General features: G+C 42.7%; 1 protein-coding gene across 1 annotated transcript; it reads left to right on the top strand.

Annotated features, from left to right (window-relative positions):
* The first annotated feature begins 4,683 nt into the window (after positions 1-4,683).
* LOC110486849 (parvalbumin, thymic CPV3-like) lies at positions 4,684-9,128 on the top strand. The gene is made up of 5 exons (XM_021558675.2): positions 4,684-4,938; positions 5,552-5,619; positions 6,432-6,564; positions 7,996-8,105; positions 8,787-9,128. Exons 2-5 carry the CDS (start codon positions 5,559-5,561, stop codon positions 8,810-8,812), a joined length of 330 nt encoding a protein of 109 aa, XP_021414350.1. The 5' UTR covers positions 4,684-4,938; positions 5,552-5,558; the 3' UTR covers positions 8,813-9,128.
* Positions 9,129-15,225: the final 6,097 nt, after the last annotated feature.

Raw genomic sequence — 15,225 nt, 5'->3', positions numbered from 1 at the left:
CACGATCATTGTGCAAGTACAAGTTTACACATAAAGGCGCACAGGCACACACAAACCGAGGTGTGAGACAGAGAGACAGAGAGACAGAGCGAGAGAGAAGGACAATAAAAGTCAATAAAACAAATGACAGCATGGCCAAGCACCAATTTAGTTTTTCCGCCCTCATATGAAAATAGGTAACATAAATGTTCTACTTAAACAATATATTCATCCATAATTGACTTCCTATCCTAGACTTATGTTCGACACAGTACCGTAGAGCATTGGTTCCTAACCGGGGGTACTAGGACCCCTGGGGGTACTTGGCCTATCTGCAGGGGGTACTCGAGAAGACTCATGAGACCATAGACCTACTGGTAAAATGCACATGAGGGGGTACTCCAGGGGTACTACGGCAGAGCTAAATTCAGTTGGTGGTACATTAACCGAAAAAGGTTAGGAACCATTGCCTTAGAGTCTGCATACATACAGTATATATGGCCAAAACACATGCTTCAATATGTTTTATATTATTTTTAGTCAATCAATGTATGTATAAAGCCCTCATTAAAAACGTCTCTATGGCTTGATGTGCGGTATTACAGTTGACCTACTGACAGAATTTAGCAGCCCCACATGGGAGTATAGTCCATGCGTCGGCGTTAGGAGTCCACTAGATGGCGGCAAACACAAAGACAGTGAGTAATCTTCCCAAGGCAGCGTTTCCCCTAAATATAGCCAGAGGTGCGTACTGAGGTGTATTCAGGGTAGTGAAATATAATATAATGAATATAATAATCATGAAAGCTGATACGATTCCCTCGATAGGTTACATTTTTAACTGAACGTGATCTGTAATATTACACTCTCCTGAACAGGTACTGTGATACTGATGGTATGTCGGGACTGATGATTCAGGGACAACTGTAACATTTTTGCTAAATCTAGCCCAACTACGGAAAGAAGTGACTTCGCGTAGCAGGTTAGGAGAACCAACGCAGCAGGTTAAGATAACTAACGCATCAGGATAGGAGAATGAACGTCATTAAAGGGTATGGGTTAGGCTTAGCTAAAATGCTACTTGTCAACAACTGTGATCCCCGACGCTACAACTAGATGAAGCTGTACTCCATCTAGCCACAACCGTAGAAACCATCAGTCCCGACAAACCATCAGTAGGCATATTATATAACACAGGCCCCTGATGTATGTTTGAAGAGTCACATTAAAACGGAGAACGAACCATGAAACAACATCTCGTGCAGCTTTTTAAACCATACACCCACAAAACGGGAAAACAAACTGCCATTGACTTAGGCTACTATAACCATGTCAGGCAGAGCTGTCTGATTTAGTAATTTACTTTTGGTATTGGGCATTTGGCAATATAGTTGCACTGTCACGAGGGAAAAGCCAGTGAAAACAAACATAAAATAGCGCTAATAATATTGAAATATGATTTAGCACCACGGACAGCGGCTATCGGAACCCCCTGCGATCAGAGGTTTCAGGACCATGTTCAAAATTTCATGTAATCGTAATACACTGAATTCGGATAATTAATGCAGTTAGCCTATTATCTGGAACTGCATATGATATGTCTACACAATTTTCTATATGATTAAACCCAACAAGAAACACACAACCGTTTCTTCCGTGGAAACGGAGCATCTCTAATCCGTTTCTGTTCGACACCGGATTAGCCAAAACAAATTACGTCTTTCCCGCCCTGGGACAACCCATGTCGGTACGTAAGCTTGTAAGGAAAATTAGCAAATGTAAATGAATAAATTACCGGCCAGTAACCGTATAGGCGACGAGGTATCAGAATAGCGCATGACATCACCGCCTGTCGGTAAAGCGCACCGCTCGATCCGGTGTCCTCATCAGTCTCTCTTTCACATACGACCAGGGAGAGGGTTAGCCTATTGAGTTTCCCCCCATGCATCTGCCGCTGGAGCCCCAAATCCTAGAAAGAGGTTTCGGACATTGGACATGGAGACGTTAGACGTCACAACATCTGATTTGAAAGGTCAGACTGTGAGTGAGCGACCTGCAGGATTAGTTCTAATGATTTTAATTACAAACCTTGAATCAATGAACTACATTTATATTAAAATGACCATAAAGTGGTCCCAAGGGAAATGTTTTCTCCTCATGCGTACATGTTTGGAGAGTTAGTGGAAGCGCAGAATATAGTCTACACACTATCCACACCAACTCTCCCACCAAATATGCAGCAAAATAAAACAGCAATATTAAACAGTGAAAATACAAGCCTAACATGTCCTAAAGGATCAGTGACCCAGCCTACTACTACTACTCCTACTCTTTAAGCGCACGTGCCCACTCGATCATTTCAGCAGTCATGTAATTAATTTGTGCACAAAAAGTACAATACATGCAAATGCAATAACCGTTGGGGCGAGAACACTCAGTCTAAAGGTGCCTTATACTTGGAATATTCAGCCTATATATATATGCATGGTACGTTTAAATAAGGTTCACTTGACCTGTCCTTGAGCGACCTTTACCCACCTACTTTGCACAACACACTAACGCCTGCGGTCTGGGTAGGGCTCGCGCGGTCGCTAGCTGATGCGCTCGACCGCTGCCTGCTGCCGCTGCTGAAGCTGTGGTGGGCAGGTGCCAAGTACTGTAGTCTATAAATCCCCACGCGCGCGCCGCGGTTTTTCACGGAATTGAACTGCTTGCAAGCTGGAGCTGGTCTATGATTGTTGTCTGCCTCCGGCTATAGGGGATATTTAGCGATATCCCTACCTCAAAAGGTGTCATATTTCTGGTTGAGTGGTGCCACTTGTTATTAAACACGCAGAGGGAATTGTCAAGACTAAATGTCAGACTTTGTTTCAAAACGTTAATGATGAGAATCATAACAGAATATGATTTTGATAAATAATTCGTTTTATGCAGATTTTGTATTTAAAAGGACACAAATCAGATGCCATCTGTATCACTGATGACATCCTATGCAGTGCACTCTCTCCCTACCACTAACACATGCATGCACGCCTTTACAGTGAGAAGTGAGCCCACATGCAGGTTGCACACCTTCAACTTTCCCCTTGTCCAATGATGAATAATAGCTGTTCTCCACAGTCCAGAAGCATGGTATCCTCCAAGGGATAGGGTTAATGCACTCTCTGCAGACCTCTCCGTTTACTTCCACATACAGTGACATTGTTTCAGGGTTGTCCTCTGAAGGTATAGGCATTCTGCCATTGGTCACATTTTACAGGCTGCCCAAATGCAGTATTTCATTTCACTGCTTCAATAACACTGTGAAGAATTGCAAAGATAAGCATTGTTCTAAATGGATCACTCTGTTAGATCTCCTATCGCTATGGGTCGCCAGCAGCTACAGTGATGATACTGAAGAAGTGTGACCATTTATATCTGAGGGATGGCCTGGGTGACCTCAATAGAAAAGATGCAATCTCTCTCTCTCCATTTCCCAAAACTCTATTCCAACACAGATGCCATAGGCAAATGTGTGTGTATGTGAGTTTCTGCGTGCGTGCGTGCATGTGTGTATGGACCCTAATTGACATTAAATCATCATGCAGAATCAAGTGGGACATTGAAAAAAAACCTTGTGTCCTTTAATCAGAACTCTGGACAGTTCCCATGATAGTTCAATATTTACCCTCGTCTGGCCAATAGTGTGAGAGAAGGTTAAATAAATTGTCATGATGACATTTCGTGATAGACAACCCCTGTTGTGTGTGTGTATCTGTTGAGTTGAGTATTATTAGATTTGGAGGGGATAATCTAACCCCATCTGGTGGGTCCAACAGAGTAGCAGGGAATGAAAAATTGGGTCTGTTTAAATCCAAATGAGGGCACATTTTTTGACAGATTTGCAGGGGATTTGGACCAGAGGGTTCATTCTCAGGGGGATGTGGGCTACTATACCACACAATGGCCACACTGTATCCCTCCACAACGATTTCAACATCCAATATCAACATACCCAGTTAAACATTTTATAATTGAATCTGGTTTATTGGAACTTGACTTCTCTCTGAATGCAGTTTGCATTCTCACTGAATGACCCTTTTCACTGAGGACAATATACTGTATGTGTGACACAAATACCAGCTCTGTGACTGCTTGTAGAGAGAGAGAGGGGGGGGGGGGGGGGGAGAGGGGGGATATATATATATATATATATTGAGAGAGAGAGAGAGAGAGAGAGGGGGGAGGGAAGGAGAAGACGACAGACAGAGATTAGCCTTGTTTACACCTTGCGCTATGTTAGTTTCGTGATCTGATCAATATGATCCAATAACTATCTGATCAAAGTTTGTTGCATCAACACATTTTAATAACATGTGTCTCTTATCCCTTCTTCCTTACCCAGTGTACCCTCCACTGTGTTTGAATTGTGAACAGACTAGCCTGACCATGTAGATCTGTTAATACTTGATTGATATCCAGACCCAATGCGTGCCTGTCTTTTAATCATTCTGTGTAAAAATGTGGGCAAAATCGGAATGTGGACAAGATCAGGACACAGGGCGCATGTTAGCACCAGGTATAAACAGGGCTAGAGAGACTGCACATTTTTGTACCATAGTACTGTATTATAATTCGAGAAGGGAAGGAGAGGGGGAGGAGGACTGGGTTAGGTGTGGGTGGGAGGAGGGGATATAGAATAATGCACTGATGACTTAATTTGCCATTTACAAGGGCGTTACTGATGTCCACAGTAGTCAGTCTCCTGCCCATGGGCGTTATAAAGGGTAAAGGTTAATTAGTTAGGGAAGAAATTTGATCAGGGGCGGGCAGTTAAAATTTGATACTCAGACAGGTAATTCAAGCATTCCCTATTGTCACCTCAATCAGACCTATATAAATCGTCTCTGACGGACACCAGTCACCGCATAGCCTTACTCGTCTCTTTTGGATCAACGACCGGGCAAGAACCTCAACGCGGTGAGTTGACTTTGCGCTCTGAACTTAACTCAGAGCAGTCATTCTCTGCCACTTTGAGAGATATAGACTGTTGTCTTTTTTTTTTATCATTCGCTTCGTTTGTGTTTATAATTAGAAGTTTACTTGGCTTTAATGTTTACACAAAGGATGCGGTAACAGCGTATTAGACAAAGTTCTGCCATATTTTCTTTTAAGGAAGTATCTAATTCATTCTTTGCTATCCGTTTTAGCAAATTCTTTTACAGTGTTTCAGTATATTGATTCCGACCAAGATGAGTCTGAGGGCATACTAAAGATAATTTGCCAGTAGTGGTATTTGGAGTAGGCCTACCTAGCTCAGATCAAGCAATAGGCTCTGGGGAATTACTGAGAAAATATGTCAACACAACTGTTATGTGCATGAGCTAAATCAATAGACCTTAGCCAATAGTTATGACACGCATATAGCCTATGTTTTATAGGCCTCTGAAACTGTGCTTAAAAGATGCTATCCAAATAATTATAATATTCTGCACCAGTCAGAATGCCTTGTCTTCAAAGAAGAAGTATGCATTGCTGTTTAGCCTACCTGACTAAATGTGTTAATAATTCACCACTTTTGTTCATTCGACAGGATTAAAATGTCGCTCTCATCTATCCTTTCCGCTGATGCCATAGACGCTGCTATGAAGGACTGCCAAGGTATCATCTTCCACTCATATCATTATTGCTTTCTTCATTAGATTCCTTCACCGCATTAGTGATAGCCTAGGCTATGGGCAGATTCACTATACTAAATAAAGTCAAATAAGGTAGTCCATTGTTGATGTCAAACAAAAAACAGAAGTATAGGCCTACTTAGGTGGATCAAAATGAGGCCTATTTTAGAGAAAACACATGTAGGCTACATAGACTCACACGAAACCCTCAAAGCATTTAGGACAGAATATATAGCAGTTGTCTCTGTCAGTTTTTGTCCCTAAATATATCAGGAAGAATTATAATGCAAACAATTGTCTTAATTTAAATTGAGTTTTTGAATAAATCAAAATGTGATATGCCTATGAGTGAACACGACTAGACTAAACAGATTAGTTGGTTATTTGAATCAGCTGCAACATGGTCTCAGAGCATTTCATATTATTCTGTGTGTAAATCTGAGACTCCATTTAGAGTGATGTGTTACGTTTCGTTTTGTATGCATTCATTTGCGGATGTCCATCAACTATTTCACATGATATGTTATTAATTGCAATTCGTGTTATATGTTACGAATTTGCAAAACGTGCAGTATGTTACGAACTTGCAAAATGTACAATATGTTAGGAATTCGCAAAACATATGATATGTAATGAATTCTAGCTAGGTGGATAGGTGGCTAAAAGGGTAAAGGTTAGGGTTCGTGTTCGCGTTCTTCCACAAGCCCTACCTCCACTTCCTCGTTAACGACCTGTACCAGAGCTAAGGCCGAACACGCCTGTTCATTTTTTCTCATGTCATCCTTACCCCATCAGCACCGGACTCCTTCAACTGCAAGAAGTTCTTCCAGCAGTGTGGCTTGACCAAAAAGAGTCCCGCGGAGGTGAAGAAAGTATTCGGGATACTGGACAACGACGCCAGCGGCTTCATTGAGGAGGAGGAACTCAAGTGAGTCGGCTACAATTGTTGCACTTTTAGTTTGTGATAAACTACAATCTTTGTGTTTTTTCTACTACAATAATTAGGCCTAAAGAAAATAGCCTATATATTGTTATTGATGCCGCATAGCCTATATCAAAATGTATCTATCCTCTGTTGGCCCTAAACGTGTTAGGCTACCTGTCATTTTGCACAGGTTAGTGTTATTTGTCACGAATCTTGTTCTGGAGACAGCTCTGCAGTGGTCACTAGCTTGCACAGCGACAAAGTCATAAAATCGGATTTGAAACCTAACTCTAACCTTTACCCTAACACACTGCTAACCCTAATGCCTAACCCTAACCTTAAATCAAGACAAAAAGCTAATTTATTACATTTATTTATTTATTTTTTTACCCCTTTTTCCCCCCAATTACGACATTCAATTGGCAGTTAAAGTCTTGTCCGATTCCTGCAACTCCCATAAGGACTCGGGAGAGGCAAAGGTCAAGAGCTGTGCGTCATCCGAAACACAACCCTGTCAAGCCGCACTGTTTCTTGACACAATGCACGCTTAACCCAGAAGCCAGCCACACCAATGTGTCGGAGGAAACACTGTACACCTGGCGACCGTGTCAGCGTGCATGCACCTGACCCACCACAGGAGTCGCTAGAGCGAGATGGGACAAGGACCTCCTGGCCGGCCAAACCTTCCCCTAACTGGACAACGCTGGGTCAATTGTGCGTCGCCCTCATGGGTCTCCCGGTTGCGACACAGCCCGGTATCGATCCAGGATCTGTAGTAATGAAGCTAGCACTGCGATGCAGTGCCTTAGACCGCTGCGCCACTCGGGAGGCCCTAAAAGCAAATATTTGTTGTTTTTATGCATTTTTACAATATAAACAATTTTGACTTTGCAGCTGGCCCATCTAGCGGAAATTGCTCAGTTCTGCCTCAAGGACTTATCCCAATCAACGTCAACCTAACTTTGCTTGAAAGTAGGCTACTTCTTGAAGATAGGCTTTGTAAACTAGCACATCTTTACTAGTGCGCCCCCATCAAGATATGGTCAATTATCATTATTTAGTTCATTCACGAGTCCTGGGGGTCATAGGTGCCTTTTGCACTGTAATGACGGCATATTAAGCCTGCTTTCAGTAAGCATGTCCTCTACAACTCCTAAAGATGTTTTATTTGTTCTTCTTTCCAGGACAGATCCTTGAGGTTAAAATACTATTTTAAAAGGGTGACCACCATAGTCTGTCTAAGATATATGGTTTAAACAATATCCATTCATCATTAATGTCTGATTGGTTTTTCTTTGTTACCCAGACAATACTACTTCCTCAATATCTGAAGGGTTCTGCTGCAGAGTTGCCGGTCATGGCAACTGTGTAGAATAGCCACATCAAAGTAAGCACGGTATGTTAGTGGTCTCGGTGTGTGTGTGTCCGTCTCAGATTCTTCCTCCAGAGGTTCAACCCCGGGGCCCGTGTCCTGACTGAAAAAGAGACCAAGGCCTTCATGTCTGCTGCTGATGATGACAGCGACGGCATGATTGGAGCAGATGGTGTGTATCTTACACTAGTTTGGTGATGATGATGATGACAATTATAAAGATGATGATGATCACAATGATGTCGTTTTTGCTGATGATGACGGCAATGAAGAGGTGGATGAGAGTGATGTTTGATTATGTCGATGGAAGTTTGAAGGAGTGATCTCATTCGATACCAAATCAGTTGAGATTGTACAGGTCTGAATCTGGTTGCATTATGATAGTAAGCAGATTACAGAATTGTAATTGCCAATGGGTAATATAAATACTTTTTACAGTTCTACATTGAACCTCCTCTGTCAATTGCAGTCTAAATTACAATATGTAGTGTAGTGTCTTGGTAAAATATTCTCAAATGTGCATCCTTGCAATGATTCCTTGAGTTGGTTGAGATGTCACTATGTCCCATATTCATTCATTGAATTGGTTGAGATGTCACTATGTCCCATATTCATTCATTGAATTGGTTGAGATGTCGCTATGTCCCATATTCATTCATTGAATTGGTTGAGATGTCACTATGTCCCAAATTCATTCATTGAGTTAGCTGAGATGTCACTATGTCCCAAATTCATTAATTGAGTTAGTTGAGATGTCACTATGTCCCAAACCAAAGAGCCAAACCTAACGTGTCTTTTCTCTCTCATATTCTGGCTAATTATTTATCTTCCTGTCTTTCCTTTCTGCCCACAGAGTTCCAGGCCATGGTCCTATCCTGAATACCTGTACAACATCCTCCATACCTCTTTCTCCCCACAGAGTTCCAGGCCATGGTCCTATCCTGAATACCTGTACAATACCTCTTTCTCCTCGCCCCACTCCAGCGCTAGGATTTATAACTTTACTTTTCCATCTGTCAATCTATTTGGAAACATGTATTCTTTTTTTGCAAGCCTCCGGTTCAGACTACCTACAACTCACTGATTTTTATTTTTGCTTTTTGCATACGTTTTAGACAGGTCATATTATTGCCCAACATGTATCACTTACCAAATTACTGAGAAAATAAAATAATAAAATGCATTCTAAAATCTCCTCCTTGGTTATTGACTTTTTTACTCAAATATGAATTGTCCTGAAATAATGCCACACAGTGTTGCTATAAAATGCCATACAAAGTGATAACCCTATTGGACAGTGTGCACAGTATTGTACAGTACAGTGTCCATATTAGGACAGTCTCAGCAGGAGTTGTTTCAGCCTCAGTGTCTCTTGTTCTGTACAGATGTAATGAAATGCCTCGAGACTGTGAACTTATATAAAGTATAATGATTATTTATTATTTTATTTAAGTTCACAGTCTCAAACCATTTCATTATATCTATACAAAACATAATTCCTGCCTAACAGAAGCTCTTGAAAGATAAGATTGAAATGGGGGCTCAGTGAGAAAGTGTAACAATAGCCAATGACAGTATAATCACAGGTGGAATTATGGTAGCCTGGTCCCAGATCTGTTTGTGCTGTTGCCTACTCCATTTCTGTCCTTATCAAGCCAAACGGTTTGGCATCACAGTAAGTGACACGAAGCTGGTATGATAGCACAAACAGACTGCCGCTAGAATTGGGGGGAATCCACAGGATGGGTGTTCTCAAATTAAAATCTCAGTGGGAACATTTTGAGATGTACATTCACATACTGATTTTAATCTTGCATACAGCAAATCGTTCCTCTCGGTAAGCCATCTGAGTAACATCCTCACCTGTGTCGTGTCTGACGGGTCATAAACCTCACCCAACAGGTGACATGACACCTGTCTAAAACATTCCATTTAGGCTTCTCTTCGCCTTATCCAATTCAGCAACAATCAGCAGTGGGTTGATTGACAGACAAGTTGGTATCAGATGTGAGGAGAAGTGGGACAGTGTGTGTGTGTGATTAGGGGGGGGGGGGGGGGGGGGGACCTGAGGAGGTGACCTTGATAGACACCTGAGGGTCACCATGGCAGGATCGTGTGACACCTGACCTAAGCTTTGTAATAAAGCTGTCTGACATACTTAGTGTAATAGAATGGTATATATGCATTACTCATCTCATATGAATATACTGTATTTTATACCATCTACTGTATCTTGCCTATGCCGCTCGGTCATTGCTCATCAATATATTTATATGTATATATTCTTACTCCATCTCTTTACTTAGATTGTGTGTATTAGGTAGTTGTGGAATTGTTAGATTACATGGTAGATATTGCTGCACAGTTGGAACTAGAAGCATAAGCATTTCGCTACACTCGCAGTAACATCTGCTAAACACGTGTGTGTGACCAATAAAATGTGATTTGATATGATTTTTATAGGGCCACAGATAGGAGGGCAACGTACACAGGACCGAATCCATGAAGATACTCTATGTACACAGGATTCACGTCAATCTCCCCCTGACCTCAATACATGATTTGAGTTGAATTGTTAGGATTTGGCCCAAAATTGTATTGACATGGTGTGAGACAATTCAATTCTATGTTATTGTCTATCATTTACAGTAGGCGTGAGACGCTCTTTGATTAGGTTTGTACCTACAAGCAGTGTTGACACTCAAAGATAAATGATTACTTGTGAGAACTTGTCACTGCTCTGTGCACCTGCAGGCCTTTAACTTCATCTCCACATTTAAGAGGCACATTGGATTAGAACTAGTAACCACAAAGAAACAACACCCTGTATTACAGTAAAGCAGACACCCAAATACTAGAGCCTCGCCATTAAATTACACGTTTTTGCTCAGAAACCTAAACATTGAGGAGAGAACCTAGCCATTATAGAGAGCAGCCATTGACAGAACATAGTTCATACCCTTGTATTGAGACAACCAGAGTACCAGACCTTTGGAGACCCAGTGCCAGACACACCGTGGTATTCTGCATGTGGGCTACAATAGACACTAGCTTGGGCACCATGCTTCATCAGACTTCATTCCTGCTGGCAATTTGCCGTGGCATTTCAACCATGCTCCCATTTCCTGCTTGGAACCTGTTTTATACGGGGAGTATCTGTTAGATCCTGTGACTGTACATAGAACTAATTCGCAGACACAAGATGTCAAGGAAACACGGTTAATGCTTTTTCAGTCCTGTAATTTGCCTGATATATACAAAACTACAGTATTTGGTAATAATGGATCATTTATAATGGATCATACATAATATTAAAATAACTGATCATGTTCTGGTAGACTGTAGAATGGCATAAAATAATAATAACAATAACTTGTACAGTAAAATAATAAAGCACCATCAGGAAAAGAGAGTACTCCCACATCATCCCATTCCTGACCTGTTCCCAACAGTCTGTCTCTGTGTTCTCTACCCATCCCATTCCTGACTTGTTCCCAACAGTCTGTCTCTGTGTTCTCTGCCCATCCCATTCCTGACCTGTTCCCAACAGTCTGTGTCTGTGTTCTCTACCCATCCCATTCCTGACCTGTTCCCAACAGTCTGTCTCTGTGTTCTCTACCCATCCCATTCCTGACCTGTTCCCAACAGTCTGTCTCTGTGTTCTCTACCCATCCCATTCCTGACCTGTTCCCAACAGTCTGTGTCTGTGTTCTCTGCCCATCCCATTCCTGACCTGTTCCCAACAGTCTGTGTCTGTGTTCTCTACCCATCCCATTCCTGACCTGTTCCCAACAGTCTGTGTCTGTGTTCTCTACCCATCCCATTCCTGACCTGTTCCCAACAGTCTGTCTCTGTGTTCTCTACCCATCCCATTCCTGACCTGTTCCCAACAGTCTGTCTCTGTGTTCTCTACCCATCCCATTCCTGACCTGTTCCCAACAGTCTGTGTCTGTGTTCTCTGCCCATCCCATTCCTGACCTGTTCCCAACAGTCTGTGTCTGTGTTCTCTACCCATCCCATTCCTGACCTGTTCCCAACAGTCTGTGTCTGTGTTCTCTACCCATCCCATTCCTGACCTGTTCCCAACAGTCTGTCTCTGTGTTCTCTACCCATCCCATTCCTGACCTGTTCCCAACAGTCTGTCTCTGTGTTCTCTACCCATCCCATTCCTGACCTGTTCCCAACAGTCTGTCTCTGTGTTCTCTGCCCATCCCATTCCTGACCTGTTCCCAACAGTCTGTCTCTGTGTTCTCTACCCATCCCATTCCTGACCTGTTCCCAACAGTCTGTCTCTGTGTTCTCTACCCATCCCATTCCTGACCTGTTCCCAACAGTCTGTCTCTGTGTTCTCTACCCATCCCATTCCTGACCTGTTCCCAACAGTCTGTGTCTGTGTTCTCTACCCATCCCATTCCTGACCTGTTCCCAACAGTCTGTGTCTGTGTTCTCTACCCATCCCATTCCTGACCTGTTCCCAACAGTCTGTCTCTGTGTTCTCTACCCATCCCATTCCTGACCTGTTCCCAACAGTCTGTCTCTGTGTTCTCTACCCATCCCATTCCTGACCTGTTCCCAACAGTCTGTGTCTGTGTTCTCTACCCATCCCATTCCTGACCTGTTCCCAACAGTCTGTCTCTGTGTTCTCTACCCATCCCATTCCTGACCTGTTCCCAACAGTCTGTCTCTGTGTTCTCTACCCATCCCATTCCTGACCTGTTCCCAACAGTCTGTGTCTGTGTTCTCTACGCATCCCATTCCTGACCTGTTCCCAACAGTCTGTCTCTGTGTTCTCTACCCATCCCATTCCTGACCTGTTCCCAACAGTCTGTCTCTGTGTTCTCTACCCATCCCATTCCTGACCTGTTCTCAACAGTCTGTCTCTGTGTTCTCTACCCATCCCATTCCTGACCTGTTCCCAACAGTCTGTGTCTGTGTTCTCTACCCATCCCATTCCTGACCTGTTCCCAACAGTCTGTGTCTGTGTTCTCTACCCATCCCATTCCTGACCTGTTCCCAACAGTCGGTCTCTGTGTTCTCTACCCATCCCATTCCTGACCTGTTCCCAGCAGTCTGTTTAGATTGGCTTCTAAGGACACGGGAGCACCATAACACCAAGCCCTACAAACCCACACCTGGCTACTCATTCGCCAGCTGCTGCACTCTCAAACTGTATTTAATCTCTAATGAAATTATGGGCATGCCACTACACTGTACTGTAATTAGAGTGCAGCAATGGGATCAAGCCAGATATTTCTAGTTGTAGGCTAGTTTTGACCAGAAAGTTACTACTATAACTACAGTATATAAGCTGGATACATGTCAATCAGTCCAAACATTAAATCAAATAGAAAATCGAATCAAATAACATTTCATTTGTCACATGCACATACACCTTACAGTGAAATGCTTACTGACAAGCCCTTAACCAATAACGCTTTAAGAAGTTTGAAGAAAAATTGAAAAAAAGTAACAAATGATTAAACGGCAGCAGTAAAATAACCATAACGGGGCTTTATACAGGGGTACAGAGTTAAGGTGCGAGGGTACCGGTTAGTGGAGGTCATTTAGGTAATATGTACATGGTAGAGTTAAAGTGACTATGCATAGATAATAAACAGAGAGTAGCAGCAGCATAAAAGAGAGGAGGGGGGGGGGGCTTTGATTAGCTGTCCATGAGTCTTATGGCTTGGGGATAGAAGCTGTTAAGAAGCCTTTTGGACCTAGACTTGGCGCTCTCCGGTACTGCTTGCCGTGCGGTAACAGAGAGAACAGTCTATGACATACAGTACATCACTTACAGTAGGACAGTGAGCTGTACTCTTTAGTTCAAAGGATCACACCACCGTATCAGAATCTGCTCTCCAGGACCACAGGAGACGCACACAGAGAAGAAAAGAATGGGGTGTGTGTGTGCGAGTGCATACATGTGTGCAGTGTGAAAGAAAGAAAGAGAGACAGCAATAGAGTCATCTTCTGTGACTTGCCTTTCAATCTGAGACCCTATACTGTAAGTGCTCGGGGAAGTGCAGGTCGGGGGGAGGGGGACAAGGTTGGGGAAGCCAGTGGGTAACACAAGCTGCTGGGTGGGGAACACAATGGAACCGAGCGGTGACCCCTGTTGGGTCAGCAGCCATGACTGATAAACAGAAAGGAAATTGAACACAACAGGGTCATGGTCATTAATCACCAAACAGAAGAAAACAGACTGAACCTGTCCAATGGTAAATGCTTAGTTCCCTTTTCCGTTGCAAAAATGTTTTCCTTTGCATGCCCCAATGAACAGGACCTAGAACCGCTCTGCCTGCTGCATGGGGACAGGGGAAGAAGATCATGTGACAGGCAGATTATCATGGCTCAAGGGCAGCGGGAGAGAGAGCGTGAGGCAACTGTGATGGTGAGATAATGCCCAGTAGACACAGACAGTGCAAATGTGGGGGAAATGTCAGTCAGCAAACAAGATCCTTTGCTGATACAAAGGTGGATGGATGTGGCTCACTGAACGATGTTTGTTTGACTTTAGATTCAAAAGCATGACAATATATTTTCTACAATATATTGCGGAGACAAATGACAAAAAAGGCTAATCCACACATGTAGTTGGAGCATGTCCTACACACCTTTAGTTGTATTAACACAGCAATTAGATTATTGTTTGTTCTCAGATAATGTAATTGTGGCTAAATCTAGGCTAATCGTTCTTAAATATCTTCAATAAAAGTATAGCCCTCTGTCCTACATTATAGGAGACTGTAGACTCTCTCACTGGCCGAGGCCAACAATGTTGTTGTTACTCTATGTTAAACACTGAGCTAGGATTCATTCATGTTTTTGTTCCAGGTACACATTTTGGTCAGTAGCCTGTGATTATAACAGGCTAAAGAGGGGGTTTTGTGTCTGTATGTGTGCACACACTGTAAGGACAGATTTAAAGGGATACTTCTGGATTTTGGCATGGTATCTGACTCTGTGGAAGTAGACAAAGGGCCTCATTGCCAAAATCCTGAAGTATCCCTTTAAGTATTCAATACAACGCACCAAAAGGCCAATAGGTTAAAGCCACGTAGCATCACTGAGGGGATTTCTGTGAAGATCCAAGCAATATGGTTAACAAAAGGGTATGAACCCTTGAGTTTTATTCATCTTTATAGGCTGTGAAAGATGCTATCAATTCCTGCATAAAAGCACAGACGAACTGAATCGCTTGAAAAAGGCCAAATTTGAATTGTGTCTGCTGCACATGCAGCTTTCACAGCTGAAAAGTTTAATTTGTTGAAGTTACTGATTTGAAGTTA

The sequence above is a fragment of the Oncorhynchus mykiss genome, chromosome 13 (genome assembly GCF_013265735.2).
Source record: "Oncorhynchus mykiss isolate Arlee chromosome 13, USDA_OmykA_1.1, whole genome shotgun sequence".
NCBI classification, from domain to species: domain Eukaryota; kingdom Metazoa; phylum Chordata; class Actinopteri; order Salmoniformes; family Salmonidae; genus Oncorhynchus; species Oncorhynchus mykiss.
Note: the sequence above shows the minus strand (reverse complement) of the source record. Positions and strands in the feature narration are given on the sequence as shown.